The 14,010-nt window shown below is 35.2% G+C and overlaps 1 protein-coding gene across 5 annotated transcripts in view; it reads right to left on the bottom strand.

Annotated features, from left to right (window-relative positions):
* The window catches only part of LOC145295863 (uncharacterized), a 47,859-nt gene that overhangs the window by 25,458 nt on the left and 8,391 nt on the right, over positions 1–14,010 (bottom strand). For 3 of the 5 annotated variants that reach the window (XM_080141598.1, XM_080141600.1, XM_080141597.1), the window contains exon 1: positions 6,533–9,395. The exons of 1 other annotated variant lie outside the window; for it this stretch is intronic. In XM_080141598.1, coding sequence (XP_079997724.1) covers positions 7,130–7,654 — 525 coding nt within the window. In that variant the 5' untranslated portion in view covers positions 7,655–9,395 and the 3' untranslated portion in view covers positions 6,533–7,129. Of the gene's footprint in view, positions 1–6,532; positions 9,396–14,010 lie in introns of those variants that run through there. One more of the 5 variants, XM_080141595.1, reaches the window with a different exon arrangement.

Raw genomic sequence — 14,010 nt, forward strand, 5'->3', positions numbered from 1 at the left:
ATATTCTATTATACATTTTGAGCATCGGCATTCAATCAAATCCACACGATTTTTTTACTCGATTTTGCTTTTGTAATTTTTATTATCTCAAGGGTCATATATTCTATTATACATTTTGAGCATCGGCATTCAATCAAATCCACACGATTTTTTTACTCGATTTTGCTTTTGTAATTTTTATTATCTCAAGGGTCATATATTCTATTATACATTTTGAGCATCGGCATTCAATCAAATCCACACGATTTTTTTACTCGATTTTGCTTTTGTAATTTTTATTATCTCAAGGGTCATATATTCTATTATACATTTTGAGCATCGGCATTCAATCAAATCCACACGATTTTTTTACTCGATTTTGCTTTTGTAATTTTTATTATCTCAAGGGTCATATATTCTATTATACATTTTGAGCATCGGCATTCAATCAAATCCACACGATTTTTTTACTCGATTTTGCTTTTGTAATTTTTATTATCTCAAGGGTCATATATTCTATTATACATTTTGAGCATCGGCATTCAATCAAATCCACACGATTTTTTTACTCGATTTTGCTTTTGTAATTTTTATTATCTCAAGGGTCATATATTCTATTATACATTTTGAGCATCGGCATTCAATCAAATCCACACGATTTTTTTACTCGATTTTGCTTTTGTAATTTTTATTATCTCAAGGGTCATATATTCTATTATACATTTTGAGCATCGGCATTCAATCAAATCCACACGATTTTTTTACTCGATTTTGCTTTTGTAATTTTTATTATCTCAAGGGTCATATATTCTATTATACATTTTGAGCATCGGCATTCAATCAAATCCACACGATTTTTTTACTCGATTTTGCTTTTGTAATTTTTATTATCTCAAGGGTCATATATTCTATTATACATTTTGAGCATCGGCATTCAATCAAATCCACACGATTTTTTTACTCGATTTTGCTTTTGTAATTTTTATTATCTCAAGGGTCATATATTCTATTATACATTTTGAGCATCGGCATTCAATCAAATCCACACGATTTTTTTACTCGATTTTGCTTTTGTAATTTTTATTATCTCAAGGGTCATATATTCTATTATACATTTTGAGCATCGGCATTCAATCAAATCCACACGATTTTTTTACTCGATTTTGCTTTTGTAATTTTTATTATCTCAAGGGTCATATATTCTATTATACATTTTGAGCATCGGCATTCAATCAAATCCACACGATTTTTTTACTCGATTTTGCTTTTGTAATTTTTATTATCTCAAGGGTCATATATTCTATTATACATTTTGAGCATCGGCATTCAATCAAATCCACACGATTTTTTTACTCGATTTTGCTTTTGTAATTTTTATTATCTCAAGGGTCATATATTCTATTATATGAATATGTTTTTATTATTGGAAACCTGTTACATAAAAAAATCTGTTTAAACTTCATACTGCATAATATTTGAAATTAATACCATTTAACGCTTTTTAAAATTAATTATTTTAAAAATTCCAATGTTTTCGTTGTAATTCAAATAATTATATTACTGAGAAAAAAAATTTATCAAGAAAAACTGTTTATTTTTTTAACATAATAATATTGATTTTATATCCAATTTTATTTACAACTTTAAGGTAAGTGAAAAAAATAATGAGATTTCATATATATATATATATATAACTATTTTTTAATTATTTTATCTTTTCAGCTTTAAAAAATGTTGAAATTTTTATTGACCTACATTTATTTTGTTTAAGTTTCGAAACATGAAATATGAGGGGAGGGGTAGAACCCCTAAAAAAATATTTCCTTTAATATATTTAACAAAACGTACTTTTATTATGTAAGTTTATTTAATAATGAATAAATATCGAAAATTTCAGGAAAATATAACAATTATTTCATTTTTTCTAGATTTTTAAAATATGGGTATGTCAACAGTTTAAAAAACATCATTACAACGTTGTTTTAAAGCATCGATAATGTAAATATGATTTTAGTCTCGCATTTTCATTATTTTTGTATGCTGTAAAAATTTTTTATTAAATATTAGCAGTTTATTTGAAACTTTTTCTTTTAAATGATAAAAAAGTTAGGATGATAATATTAACATAAATTACAGTTACACCGTGTTACATATGAGGGGGGATAAACTGTTGCGTGCGTTGGAGGTACATTTTGACAAAGAAATGGAGACTGTTCTTCATTTGTATTTTTTAATATAAACGAAATTCTTGACAAATTATTTTTGCGTTTAAGATTTTTCCCCTAGTTTTAAAAATGGAATTTTTTTGTTGATTTGTTTGCTTTCTTCAAGATCAGTAGGTACCTCCACGGCGATGTGTAAAACGTCAGTAGTACACATATTAATAGTGGCATCATCATTTTGTGTGTTTGTGTTAATTTCTATGGATAAGCATTCGCATTATAATTGTTAATGGAGTAACGTTTTTTTTTTTGGTATGGATAAAAAATAATATAAAACTTACCTTCTGTAAAACAAATACATTTTTCTTAATGAACTACACAGACTAGAGTTAATAAAATAAAATTAATTTTAACATGTTCTGTTGATACATGTATCTACAAATGCTTGTCCTTACAGGCTTCCATATATTTAGGTAAAAAAAACGCAAATTTTTATTTCAACCTCTGTCGTTTTAAATAATCAAATCAAATTTTTTTTAGTCGATTTTTCTTTTGCCATTTTTATTATCTCAAGGGTCATATATTATATTATATGAATATATTTTTTTAATATTGGAAACCTGTTATATAAAAAAAATCTGTTTAAACTTCATATCAAATAATATTTGAATTTAATATCATTTAAAGTTTTTTAAAATTAATTATTTTTAGAATTCGGTTTTTGTTTTTTTGTAATTCAAATAATTATGTTACCAAGAAAAAAAAAATCAAGAAAAATTGTTCATTTTATTTTTTTAACATAATAATAATGATTTTATGTCCAATTTTATTTACAACTTTGAGGTAAGTGAAAAAAATGATGGGATTTTATATATATATATATATATATATATATATATATATATATATATATAACTATTTTTTTTATTTGATCTTTCCAGCTTTAAAAAATGTTGAAATTTTTATCGACCTACATTTATTTTTTTTAGTTTTCATAACATGAAATATGGAGGGGGGGTAGAACACCTAAAACAAATCCTCTAATATATTTACCGAAACCTACTTTTAATATGTAAGTTTATTTAATAATGAATAAATATCGAAAACGTCAGGAAAATATGATGCTTATTTCATTTTTGCTAGATTTTTAAAACATGGGTATGTCAACGGCTAGGTGTATCAGAATTCTGGGGGAATTTTTGACACCCCTAACACGAAACTGTGAATAAAATATAAAAAACTCATAATTTCTCTTTTAAAAGTGGGTTGTTTATTTTTTTTATGGAATATACTTCCAAAATAAACTATTAAAGTTGTTTGAAAAATAATAGAAATATTATTTTTTATTTTTTTAAAACCAGTGCTTTATGCAGCCATTTTTTTACCTAATGAAGCCAATTGAATTTTACGAGTTAATTTTTTTTCAATTTTTAAACTTTAAAAATCTATCAAAATTTTTCTATTGATATAATTTTTACAATATTTTCAGGGTCAATGTGAAATTTTATGCTCTTTCCAATAAACCGAACATAATATTTTAGACAAACGCTTTTTTTTTAAATCCACTCCCCCCATTTTGAAATGTCTATTAAAATTTTAATAATTAATTTATGTACCAAAGTTTTATATATCACAAATTGAAGATAAAAGATCAATAAATAATATATTGTAAATTAAAATAAAAGAAGTGTTTTTTGGAAATTTACCTGTAAAGTCCAAAATGTAAACCCTTTTTTTTTTAAACCACGTTTTTTTTTAATTGGAAGCCTATGTTTTGCTTGTATTGTCCAGTAAGTAATGGACAATGACGATAATTTTTTCTATTTCATTCAATGTTTTCTTTTTTTAGATATTTGAAAAAAAAAATTCACTCGACAAAAAGGAATGAAAATTTTACATATTTCTTTGAGAAAAGAAAAAAAAATTCCTCGAGTGTCTTTTATTTTACAAGCAAAATCTTATAAGTAAAATTGACTATTTTTAAACTATGGGAACACATTTCTTCACGGACAAGGCTAGACGACTAACATGAATGTGTGGTATTTACTTCCTTCTGTCCATCCGTAGTTTAAAACAATAAAAAAAAAACTACTTCTGGTTTTCGATAAAAACGTAAAATTCTTGCATCATGGCACTTTTTTTCAAATAAGCATTTAAAAAATTTTTTTTAAAGAAACCGATTTAAAAAAGCAAATATTGCATAATTTGCTAGTAAACCTGTTATTTTTTTTTTAATTTGGTCTTTGCTCCGTTTATTGAAAAAAAATTAGGGTTTGAATTACATTTTTCAAGTAGTTATAAGCTTGGAAAGATAGGAGGTCGAATTATTCAACATTTTTTCACGCATTTGTAAGGTCGGTTTCTGACACACCTAGTCAACGGCTTAAAACACGTTACTACATAGGAACGTTGTTTTAAAGCGTCGATAATGAAAACACGATTTTTTTCTCGCATTTTCATTGTTTTTGTATGCTGTCAAAAAAAAAAAAAATATTAGCAGTTTATTTGAAGCTTCTTTTAAATAGTAAAAAAGTTGGGATGATAATATTAAATTAATTACAGTTACATTGAGTTACATATAGGGGTGGGGGCTTAAAACTGTGGCGCGCGTTGGAGGTACCTAAAGATCAGCATACCTGTGTTGACAAAAAAACTTTTTGCGGTCCTGTCGGCTGGACGAAAAAATTAGTCTTTAGTTGAACTTTTACAATAAAAAATATTCATAAAACGAGATGTTACATTATTTTTTAGGGTTTGTATTACTGTACATATAGATTCGAAAAAGTTGTCAAAAAACAAATATATAACAAATAAATGTTATCAAAAGCAAGATAAGTTACTTTTCTACCAAACTGGATATATTTTTTGTGTTTTTATTCAATGTAACATATTTATTCAGCTCGAAAAACATGCAGTGTTTACCGATGCATTGGACAATTCAAAATGGCGGCCGACTATCTCTTAAACACGGTAAGTTCGAGAAAAGGTGTTATAAATAATAAACTAGACAAAATACTATTAAAAAAAAACACCGAATATATGTCAACCTATGTCACGGTAATATATATTGAGCGAATTTCTAACAGTATTTTTTAATAGTAGTTCGTCTAGTTTATTATTTAACACCTTTTCCCGAACTTACCGTGTTTAAGAGATAGTCGGCCGCCATTTTGAATTTTCCAATACATCGGTAAACACTGCATGTTTTTCGAGCAGAATAAACATGTTACATTGAATAAAAACACGAAAATTATATCCAGTTTGGTAGAAAAGTAACTTATCTTGCCTTTGATAACATTTATTTGTTATATATTTGTTTTGTGACAACTTTTTCGAATCTATGTGTACAGTAATACAAACCCATTTTTTAATTAAACATCATTAAAAAAAAATTTTAAAATTAAATAGGAGTGATTTTCGGAAGCTTTTTCTTTCTTTTTCGCGTCCAGCCTACAGAACCGCAGAAAATCTTTTGAAAGCTCTTGTCAACACAGAGGTGCTGACTGCTGATCTTGAAGAAAGCCGAATAGTTACAGGAAAATAGATAGACATGAATCTTTTTTATTTATTTATTTTGGCGTTGTTGTAGTAAAAACATTTTAGAAAACCAGTCACAGTCATTTAATTTCGCTAAAATATTGAACGGTTTAAATCTAATTTTTAATTTATATGTGTAATTTTAACATGCCTATTTACTTCCTTTCTATGAGGCTAAAGTTAGACACAAGGTCAATTTTTAAGACCGGAGATAATTCAACCGTTTTAAATGGGGCAGTCTCAATTAGAACAAAACTAATTTTGGTGCTAATGCACTTATTGTACCGCGCTATTTTTTTTTTTTTTTTTTATAGTATTTTGAAGAAGATTTCCGATATATTTTTTAAAATTTATTAGTTAAGTTGACCTGGTTGGTTGTGTTGTCCCATTGAAGACTTACCGGCAAAGAGTGTTTATTCCGAAAGCCGTTCATAACATGGGGAGGTTGGGGGGTAATACCCATTAAAAAGCAACTCTTCGCAGGTAAGTCTTCAATGGGACAACCAGACCACATTGAGAATTTATTAAATTGTTAGGTGAAAGTACAGAATAGTTACAAAACACCTTCTCCTCTTCATGTTAAGAATGGGTTTCTAAATAATAACGTTATTATTTCAGTGCGACATAATAAGCCCAAAAGTTATCCAAATTTTAAAAAGCTACAATTTAAAAACATTACTTTTTTAGTCAAAGCGCCAAATGAATGCGATTAGAGAAAAACAAAAGAAATTAAAGAAAATCTTTTGTCGAAAATACATTTTGAAATAGTTCCCTGGTTCATTTTTCCCCCAATATTGTCATGTTGGTTATTTTTTATTTTTTATTTTTTTTATTAATGAATAATATTGACTTACCTTCAAGTTATTCGGAATTTAAACACGAAAATAGAAGGAAGATATTTCTTAAACCGGTGTAGAAGCAAGAAAAGTTCCTCGTTAAAAAAAAGTCTCAAATGAATTTCGTCTTTTTAATAGTGGCAGGAGTATTAGATAATAGGAGTAGATGTGTTCGTTACAACTCTACTTTCAACCGAATCGTTGTTTGTTTCGTTCACCACACTCTTTTCTTCTACCTCTTCTTTTACACACGTCCGTTCGCTTTAGTGACTAAAAATCGTCTGTCCTCCTGCTTTCCTTTCCTCGTTATTTATGGAACCAGGGTACGAGATTCTCCGAGATTCCACGAGACTTTTTTTCACATAAAAGCCTCTGGGCGCCATCTTGATTCTCAATTTGTGCTTTGCAGGCACAAACGCGCAGCTGCTTTAACGGTAAGCCACTTCTTTCTCCACACTCCCCCCTGATCTCATGATCACAGAGACGGCAGGGGGGGGCGATCGCTGCCGTCAGGTGCTTCTGCGAAGGGGGACAGTGCTGCTCTCGTCTTCGCGTGCGCTCTCATCCACCGCCTGATGGTCGGGGAAGGCTTCATCTCCATGGAGGCTACTGATATCAGTCACTGCTTGATAGGAATGGTGCAAACCAAAGCGATGGTCCACTCGTCTCAGAGTCAGAGTCACTCTCACCGTCCACTGGAGGTGGTACATGTGTCGCCGGCCGTAGGTCCCTAACGTGACAGGGTACGCCATCAACCTGGACACACTGCTGACTCACCACATCGGTCACTGTGCCCCATTTGTACTTGTCAGTACATCGGTTTCCTGGCGGCTTCATCCAGACAGCATCCCCTTTGGCATATCGATTCCGTTCTATCTCAGTGGCCACAGTTGTATCGGGGTGGATTCCTTTTTCTCGGACATGGTACTGATAGATTGCATTTGCAATCGCCGTTCCTGGAGAGATGCCATCCTTCGGCATGAGATTATACCAGTACACAGCTTCTGCGATGGTGCACTGCTTCCTGGCTGCAATTGTTTTGATGCTGCGATGGCTTCTCTCAGTTATACTATTGCCAGAACGCACATAAGCGCATCTAAGCCACAGCCGCACACCCCATTCTTGTAAGAACTGCCTCATCTGATGGCTGCAAAAGGCTGGGTCATTGTTCGTCGGCACTTCAGCGGGCACACCTCTTTCACAGAACACGGATGACAGCTGGCGAATAATGTTGCAAGAGTCCTGGCGCCCGAGGAGTCTCCAGACCACAATCGATGAGGGTAAGGAAATGGTTGCCACCGTAGTGTGTGATGTCCATGCCCACTCTCTGCCACTTACCACTCACTCCCAACTCCCTTTTCTTCCATCGTGCTGGAGATGGGTTGATGGATTGGCAGGCCTCGCAACTTTCCACCACTCTCTGGATATCTTTTTTTTTCTACTCCTGGATCAATCATCTTGACAAAGTACAGTGTCCGCTTGATGCCAGGATGCCCACACTTTCGATGAATGTCCATGATGCGCGCTGCATCCACATTACACACAACTGCTGCACATGTGTTTTGCAGATTATCAGAATCTCTCCGAGCACCAGCCAGAAGCCATCGTTTAGGGACTCTTGTCAGAGCATCTGCTCTGTTGAGCGCAGATCTGATCAACACTACGTCCACGGTCAGGTCGTACTCTGTGATGGTGTCAACCAAGGTGGCAAGCCGTCTTCGAATTAACATCTCACTCGATGCTCGTGTCGTCAGCCATGCTCTTCCACTTAATGCATCAGTTATCCACCGATGAGTGCATGCTGAGTCAGTCATGATATGTAGAACCTTGGCTTGCCACTAAAGCGCCAAGTTAACGCCCTTCAATGTGGCATCAAGTTCGGCCAGGTTTATGTGCCTTGAATCATTCTCTGGCTGAAGCCAACAGGCATCTTCAATAATGGAATCATTAACTGCAAGGGCAACTGAACTAGCATCCACCCAGACCGTGAACTCATTCCCGAACGGGGTTATCACTGGTCACCCTGGACACAGTCTCTGTCAGCATGCTCCTTAGGGTGACATTGTGTACTTCATCGTCCCATCCCGACGACATGGCTGTTGCACGTCTTTTTATGGCCGCCACGGCCACCCTGAGCCAACCGCACACAGGGAAATGGCCTACCATCTTTCCACAAAGCGAAAACACTGTTCGTCGAGTGATGTTTGATGGGACCTTGGGGACTTGACTTCCTCTTCTCCAGCAAAGTCCCTCCTTGCTATTGTGCACGTGCAGGCCGAGAACTTTTGCTCCATCGCACAGATGCTCTGGTTCCTTACATGTCAGTCCAAAGCTCTCAAAGTGCATTCTAACCGATTGCGCTGACATGAGGCTCTCATTGACGAATATATCATCGATGTATGAGGATGTTGCCTGTTGCACTGCCTCATCTTGCTGCCGGGTAGCATGCATGATTGCTGTCATAATGTGTTCCTATTTAATTGTCTCCATACGACAGTAAAGTTAGATGCAAGGTCGGGGATCATTTTGCAGCAGTAGTACAAAAGTACATTTTATAATAATTATAGGTACTAGTGCACTTATTGATCTGTGCTGAAATAATAACGTTATTATTTAAAAAGCCATTCTTAACTTGGGGAGGGTGTTTTGTAACTATTCCATAACCTTACAATTGAATAAAAAAAATATAATAAAACTTTAATTAAACTTGGAAATACGATTTTAAAAATAGCGCGGATCAGTAAGTGCACTAGCACCTAATTATATAAATGTTTATATCTTTTCTGTATTTATTTTTTACTTGTTGACGTGTAGAAATACAAAAAGTTTTCCGAAAAAAAAAAAGAACCCCCCAAAATGTTTCTTTTTTTTCTTTTTTCTTTTTTTTTATCTCTGTATGTATGTATGTATGTATGTATGTATGTATCTATATCTATCTATCTATCTATCTATCTATCTATCTATCTATCTATCTATAAAAGTGAACGTGTCTGTGTATCTGTCTGTGTGTCTGTCTGTCTGTGTGTCTCTGTGTGTACAATTCCATACGCAATAACTCTGTCAATTTTTTTTTTTTTTTTTACATGGGGGTCACCACTTATCAAGGCCCGAAGGCCACTCAGGTATAAGGGTTATTGCGTGTAAAGTAATCTATGAGATGGTATTGTAGTAATCATTAGTATTGGGGGTTTTGATAGAGTGTCTTACTTAAGGGGGCGGTTTGTCAGGAGTTTGTTTATGTTGGACTTGAAGACGTCCAAGTTGTAGTCAGGTGGGAAACAGGCAACCAGCAGAGTTCCACTGGCATGCAGTTCTAAGAAAGAAGCTTTGCTCATGGAATCTACGTCTGGATTTAGGCACAGATAAAGAGTGGGGAAAATTATTGACAGTAGTTTTAGCCAGATGTGTGTTTCTCGTGAAAGATTAGCGAGGGGAGACGAGGGATTGGAGTTAAGATGAGCACCTGCCATGGAAATAACGATAAAACAAAGACAGGCTCACAACGTCTCTTCTGTGGGAGAGAGGTTGCAGGGAAGAGAAAAGGGCATCCCCCACTAAACCACAAAGTCTACTTTGTACTTTGTCAAGGCAGGATAGGCTGTTTTTAGCAGCTCCTGCCCAGATTTGGCAGCAGTACTCCATCCTTGGACGTGCTTGGCTTTTATACAGATAGAGAATTGTATTAGTAGTGAGATATCTTCTGGAGCGGTAGAAGGGTCCCACCATTTTCCCAGCGTCCCTGGCAACAGATTTGATGTACGTCTTCCATTTCAGATCAGGAGTAAAGGTCAAACCCAGAAGCTTGTCAAAACATGGAGTCTCCCCAAGACGAGAGCCATCCATTTCAATTGATGCCAGATGGGGATCAGAGCATTGATGATGTAAAGATAGAAGCTTGGTTTTGGATGCATTAAAAATGACCAGCCACCTGTTCCCCCATTGTACCACGTGCTCAAGATCAGAGGAGAGAGAATTAGAGAGAACTTTGTCATTTACAGCCTCTGATGTGTTACCATAGATGGTCGTGTCATCAGCATAGATGTCAACAAATGATTTAAGCATGTGTTTTGGGAGATCATTGATGTAGATCAGGAAGAGAGTTTGGCCCAGGATGAACCCCTGATGGACTCCAGCATTAATACTGTGGGCCTCTGATTTCTGCCCATCAACCACTAATTTTATGAACCTATCAGAGGGAAATGATTTAATGATTGAGAAAACATTTCCAGTAATACCGTAGCTGGAAATCTTGTGAAGTAGGCCCTTATGCCATACCTTGTCGAAGGCCTTCGATATGTCAAGAGCAATCGCCCTGAAAAGGAAACCTTTGTCAAGAGATTCACTAATCCTATGTGATATAACCGTTAGCACATCTGCTGTAGATCTTGCAGAGCGGAAACCATATTGCATGTCACTAAGAAGGTTGTTTCTGTTGTGGTGGTTGACTACTTCTTTATTTAATATGGATTCCAACAACTTACTCATGACACACAGGAGACTTATTGGTCTGTACTGAGAGGGAGATGACTTTTCACCTGAATTCTTAAATACAGGGCATACTGATGAGGTTTTCCAGGGTGTTGGAAAGCACTTCTCCTTGAGGCAATGCTTAAACAGTTTTGTAAGTATGGGGGCAAGTTCTGGTTGGAGCTTTTTCAGCACTATAACTGGAATGCCATCAGGGCCAGTTGCTTTACTGGAATCAGGGTTCTTGATTAGCTTGGCGACCTCATGCACATAATTTCTATTGATCCTTCGGTCTTCTTCAGTGTTAATGATGGAAATATGAGTGCAGCCTGCAGAGTGGGCAAGGCTAGCAGCATGGGAGGGGGAATGGGTATATATGAGCCAATGAGGTTAAGATCTATCTGAATACGACCATCCCAATATTTTTGACTTGGAATGATCAGCAACTTCTGTGGCCTTTATTCAAAACCAAGTTTTTCATAAAATGTTGAATTGGACACCCACACCCCACGTACACACTTGCATATGTAAACATACATGTATGTACATCCTGCGCGAACCTTTTCTCGTCTCACACAAAAACACGCGTTCACATTTCAAGCTATATTACTTGTCATATACATACGCGCACACAAACATACGCGCCCACGTCCACACACATACATATATTTACGTTCGCGTATATACACTCACATTCACGTGTATATACTCACATGCTAATGTACACACATGTACACACACACGTGCACACATACACACACAAGGACAACGTCACTTCCCCTTTCAAAGGAAATACACATATGCGCAAAAGATCACCGAAAACAGGTATAAAACAAAGAGCAATAAGCGGCTTCTTCCTTTTTAGGACCAGCTTTCGAGCTGTATGGTCTACGGACCGACAGCGTGCCTTTTCGGCATGCATGCGCACCTCACACCACTTGCTACTATGTGGGACAAAAAGCTAACAGACAGTATGTACACTTTACACTCTTTCTCTATATATATACAACTTACTTCCCTGAGAACACCACTACTTAGCTGACGGCTAACATGGCGCACAGTTTAACTGATGTTAACCCTCTATCCTTTGTCTTTTTCTACATGCTGGACTATCATTACCATTTTCCACTACATCACTCACTTCTTTTCCCACGCGCAAACAAATGATAGTGACCCGAACATGAGATGAACACCCATTTCCTTTTTCCTTCTATACTACCAATTCCTCAACAAACGATGGTTACACCTGCACGGACATGAACACTTGTTATATCTAAAACGTTCATTTTTTCAACAGTAAATAGACGACACGTTTATCTATTCCAGCAATTGAGTCTTTGTTTCCTTCATTCCATTCGTTTCATTCATTCCATTCGTTTCATTATTTTCTTTTGTAACGGGGTTAGGATTTATATATCCTAGTCCTCTAAAAACGATGGTGACCCCGTTATTTTAAAATGAAATGGATGAGTTTGAACGAAACACTCATACACACACATACTCTCTTTCTCTACAGCAATAAACTTTCTCTCTTACCAGCTAACAACGAGAGACACACGGCAAACTATAGACTCTTTCTCACCAGTTAACAGCAAGAGACGCACGTCAAACTAAACATATGTTGTACCTTTTTCTTTCACTTGTTTCTTCACAAAATAAATCTTAGTTCGTTTAATTCAATTGAACATGTAGTTCGTCTCTTTCTCAATTCAATTTATTAGTCCTAATTTTCACCACCACAACAAACTGGCGCCCAACTGACGCTAATTAATGAACAAGCATGGCAACCCTACCTTTTTTAAATTAATTGTTTTTAGCGGGACGCGCATTTTATTTGATAAAGAAAAAAACGAACTTTCCAACAAAGAAAAACAAATGAACCACTACCGACAGGAATAACTACTAAAAACAACAATGACGAAACCCCTCGTCAGACTCGGCAGAAAAATAAACACGGAGCTGTCGACTGCATACCGAATTTAAAAAAAAAAAATTTGAGCTCGACAAACATTTTTCACGGTTTCCTGACATTACCCTGCAACAAACGCGAGGAGCAAAATCACATAGGCCTATACACATTCCGTCCCGCACAGCAGACGCAACAACAAAGAAACAATTACAAGACATCCCTATCAACACATAGGAAGAAGTTGAATAAACAATACGAGTTGAGATGCACCACACACGCTGATAAACTCACAACTTGGAAGTTTCGTTGACAGCCGGCAACCAAACTCATCGTTCAACAAGAACAAATGCGCAACAAGCGCCCGTACAGACAATGTACACACTACCGCAGAATCACATGCGAAGACACCGTCAACACGAAACAAAAATTTTCCTTCAAAACGAACAATTCACTTCACGGTCCAAGCAACTCGTTGCACATGTCAGCACACAAAAAACAACCAAATATCACCCTAAAAAAAGAGTAAACACCTTTTCCACGCGTAAGTAAATACTTTTTTTTACGAACACACTCCGTTTTTGACATTCCGTTTTTGATGTTTTTTTTTTTTTCAAACAACCACACCAACAGCACAAAAAAAAACAAGATGAAAAATCAATTGCCGAAAACATTATTTACAAAAAATATATATATATATATATATGTATATAAATATATATACACTACATATATTTTTTTTCCTAGGAAGGGGAGTATTGCGCGAGCCTTTTCTAGTCTCACACAAAAACACGCATTCACATTTCAAGCTATATTACTTGTCATATACATACGCACACACAAACATACGCACCCACGTCCACGCACGTACATATATTCACGTTCGCGTACATACACTCACATTCACGTGTATATACTCACACGCTAACGTACACATATGTACACACACACGTGCACACGTACACACACAAGGACAACGTCACTTACCCTTTCAAGAGAAATCCATACATGTGCAAAAGACCACCGAAAACAGGTATAAAACAAAGAGCTATAAGCGGCTTCTTCCTTTTTAGGACCAGCTTTCGAGCTGTATGGTCTACGGACCGACAGCGTTCCTTTTCGG

The sequence above is a fragment of the Euprymna scolopes genome, chromosome 16 (assembly GCF_053919585.1).
Source record: "Euprymna scolopes isolate OS-2025 chromosome 16, ASM5391958v1, whole genome shotgun sequence".
Taxonomy (NCBI): Eukaryota; Metazoa; Mollusca; class Cephalopoda; order Sepiida; family Sepiolidae; genus Euprymna; species Euprymna scolopes.